This window comes from Sorghum bicolor, chromosome 6 (assembly GCF_000003195.3).
Source record: "Sorghum bicolor cultivar BTx623 chromosome 6, Sorghum_bicolor_NCBIv3, whole genome shotgun sequence".
Classification (NCBI taxonomy): Eukaryota; Viridiplantae; Streptophyta; class Magnoliopsida; order Poales; family Poaceae; genus Sorghum; species Sorghum bicolor.
Window position 1 is genome coordinate 27,280,875 of NC_012875.2, and position 3,457 is coordinate 27,284,331.

Genomic DNA, 3,457 nt, shown 5'->3' on the forward strand with positions numbered 1-3,457 from the left:
TATATTTATTGCTTCGTGTATGTGCCACAAGATTCGATGTGATGGAGAATTTTGATTTTTTTTTTGATTTCAGGTGTAGTCGAGGAAGTGAAAAGTTTTTTTTTATTATAGCACCTTCAATTTTATTTGGCAATTATTGTCCAACTATGAACTAACTAGACTTAAAAGATTTTGTCTCGCAAATTAAAAAAAAACTGTGTAGTTAGTTAATTTTTTATCTATATTTAATGTTTCATGCATGTAAAATTCGATATGACGAGAAATCTTTTGTGACACATGCATAGAGCATTAAATATATATATATATATAATAACTAATTGTATAGTTTACCTATAAATTGTGAGATGAATCTTTTAGACCTAGCTAGTTCATGATTACATAATATTTATCAAATAGAAATAAAAGTGCTATAACGTGTATTTCGCAAAAAAAATTTAGAACATAAGGGAAGGCCTAAAACAAAAATAACAGGCTGGCGAGAACCTTTTTCCGTCCAACCGCAGTGCCTTGTGCCTTGTCCAGTGCTCACCGGCAGGCCAGCTGTACTACTATAAACACAAGCAGCTGCAGTTGCAGCACGAGCTAGTTACTAGGAAGTAGTAACGCAGCCATGGCAAGCAGTACCGTCGCCCTCCCCACCACTCCACCAAGAAAGTAAGAACGCTTACTTGTTCGTTGTGTCTGTGCGGTCTGCCGTGCTGATTCCTTCAAATCCGACACAGGTTGATCTGTTATGCATGTATGCGCCCAGGTTGCAGGGAAAGGTGGCCATGATCACTGGCGGGGCGAGCGGGATCGGCGAGCGCACGGTGCGGCTGTTCGTGGAGCACGGCGCCCGCGTCGTGGTGGCCGACATCCAGGACGAGGCCGGCGCGCGCGTCTGCGCCGACGTTGGCGCGGGCGCCGCCAGCTACTTCCACTGCGACGTGACCAGCGAGGACGACGTCGCTGCCGCGGTGGACCACGCCGTGGCGACGTTCGGAGCGCTGGATATCATGTTCAACAATGCTGGCGTCAGCGGGCCGGCGTGCTACAGCGTCCGGGACAGCGGCAAGGCTGACTTCGAGCGCGTGCTGGCCGTGAACCTGGTGGGCCCGTTCCTCGGCACCAAGCACGCGGCGCGGGTGATGGTACCCGCGCGCCGCGGCGGCTGCATCATAGGGACGTCCAGCGTGGCGGCGGCCGTGACCGGCGCGTCCTCGTACGCGTACGCGTGCGCGAAGCGCGCGCTCGTGGCGCTGACGGAGAACGCCGCGGCGGAGCTCGGCCGGCACGGCATCCGCGTGAACTGCGTCTCCCCCGCGGGGGTCGCCACGCCGCTGACCATGAGGTACATGGGCCTCGAAGCGGAGGCGTTCGAGCAGGCAATGGAGGCCATATCAAACCTCAAGGGCGTGGGCGCCCTGCGAGCGGACGACGTCGCCGCCGCCGTGCTCTTCCTCGCCAGCGATGACGCGCGGTACATCAGCGGCCACAACCTGTTCGTCGACGGTGGCATCTCTATCGCGAACCCGTCCTTTGGAACGTCCAAAGACTGAGTGGGGCCCGTCGCAGTCACGTCGTACGTGCTTGGGTGATTTGTCATCTGTGGACCGAAGACTAGCTAGTCGTCGTTCTAGACTTCTAGTAGTGGGACACTGCACAGTAGAGTTTGGTCCGTGAATCCATGATTGCCCTCGGCTTTGTAAGCTCCGCCCGTTACCCTTCAATTTTCTAAACTAAAAATAAATGTACCTCCTTCATCCGCTTTGTATGGTTTATTTTTAACAAAAAAGAGATTGAACCTCTACTTTCTAACTAGATTAATTCTCAGCGCGTTGCCCTAAAATATCTATGTAAGAGCATCTCCAACAACTTGGTAAAATTCACTTGTCAAATCTTGAGTTATAGCAAGTTGCTAATTTGTTTAGCAAAAGAAAAAAAGGATGTGTCTCCAATAAATTGTTATTCTCACTTGGTAAAAATAGAGGATGACAGATGGGACCCGCTCACTTGGTAAAAGAATATGTGTCTCCAACAAGTTGCGCTCGGGATAGCAACTTGGGATAGCAACTTGACAAATCTCGGCAGTAGAAACCTCTGGATAGCAACTTGGGAAATTTAGCAAGTTGAGATAAGGAGTTGTTGGAAGAGGATTTTTATGCTTTTAGCAAATTTGGTAGGATAGCAAGTTGAAATAACAAGTTGTTGGAGATGCTCTAACATTAATGCTGGATTGATTAAAAATATTGTATGTTGCTTGGAAAACAATATTGGACGTAAGTTGTTACCTCTAATCTGAGGCTCGGTAAACTAAAAATAAATACTTAAATAGCGTACCGAGTACACAAAATAAGAGAAATATGGATAAAAGTAGGTATAGCAAGTAATAACAACTCATGATCGCAGACTCTGACAAACCAAGGAGTAAGGCCTTGTTAAAAAAAACTAAATTTTTTTTTAATATTTCCCGTCACATCGAATCTTACGGCATATGTATGGAGCATTAAATATAGATGAAAACAAAAAATAATTGCATAGTTTGCTTGTAAATCGTGAGACGAATCTTTTAAGCATATTACTCTATGATTGGTCAATGTTTGTCAAATAAAAAAATGCTACAGTAGTGAAATCCAAAAAGTTTTCACAACTAAACAAGATCTCAGGCCTTGTTTAGTTCACCCAAAAATAAAAAACTTTTCAAGATTCTCAGTCACATCAAATCTTGCGGCACATGCATGGAGCATTAAATATAGATAAAAATAAAAACTAATTACACAGTTTGCCTGTAAATCACGAGATGAATCTTTTGAGACTAGTTAGTCTATGATTGAATAATATTTGTCAAATAAAAATGAAAATTCTACGGTGCCAAAATTCAAAATATTTTTGGAACTAAACATGGCCTCATTCATGTAACTTGATCAATTTCCTCTTCTGTGGTGGTTTGCAGCCAACCCGGCTTGAGGCTCACTCAGGCCTTGTTTAGTTCCGAAAAAATTTCGGATTTCGACTCTGTAGCATTTGTGTTTTTATTTGACAAATATTATCCAATCATGGACTAACTAAGCTCAAAAGATTCATCTCGTAATTTACAAGCAAACTGTGCAATTAACTTTTATTTTCATCTATATCTAATGCTTCATGCATTTGCTTCAAGATATGATGTGACGAGGAATCTTGAAAAGTTTTTGGTTTTCGGGGTGAACTAAACAAGGCCTCAGGAGAAATGACGAAATGACGTCATCGGCCTCCAAAAACAATCACACAAGTGACGATGAAATTGTCCGAGACACTGGACAGCAAGCTGCAAACAGGGACAAATTGTGTTACGGATATTTTATCCGGGATGATCTCATTTCCTCGGATCCTCTTACGGGAGATCTATCCTAACCGCAACTTCCCTCACGACCGCCTACGAGATATCACCCACGACTACGCATATACCCGTGGAGACCGGTTCCACCTCCGTGATATC

General features: G+C 44.7%; 1 protein-coding gene across 1 annotated transcript; it reads left to right on the forward strand.

The window, feature by feature from the left end:
- Window positions 505–1,812, forward strand: LOC8086485 (momilactone A synthase). Its single transcript, XM_002446202.2, has 2 exons — window positions 505–654; window positions 752–1,812. Exons 1-2 carry the CDS (start codon window positions 611–613, stop codon window positions 1,536–1,538), a joined length of 831 nt encoding a protein of 276 aa, XP_002446247.1. The 5' UTR covers window positions 505–610; the 3' UTR covers window positions 1,539–1,812.

Coding starts and splice junctions, on each gene's coding strand:
- LOC8086485 (XM_002446202.2), top strand. CDS start 611: ATGGCAAGCAGTACCGTCGCCCTCCCCACCACTCCACCAAGAAA. Junction 655..751: donor CCCACCACTCCACCAAGAAA/GTAAGAACGCTT, acceptor GTATGCGCCCAG/GTTGCAGGGAAAGGTGGCCA.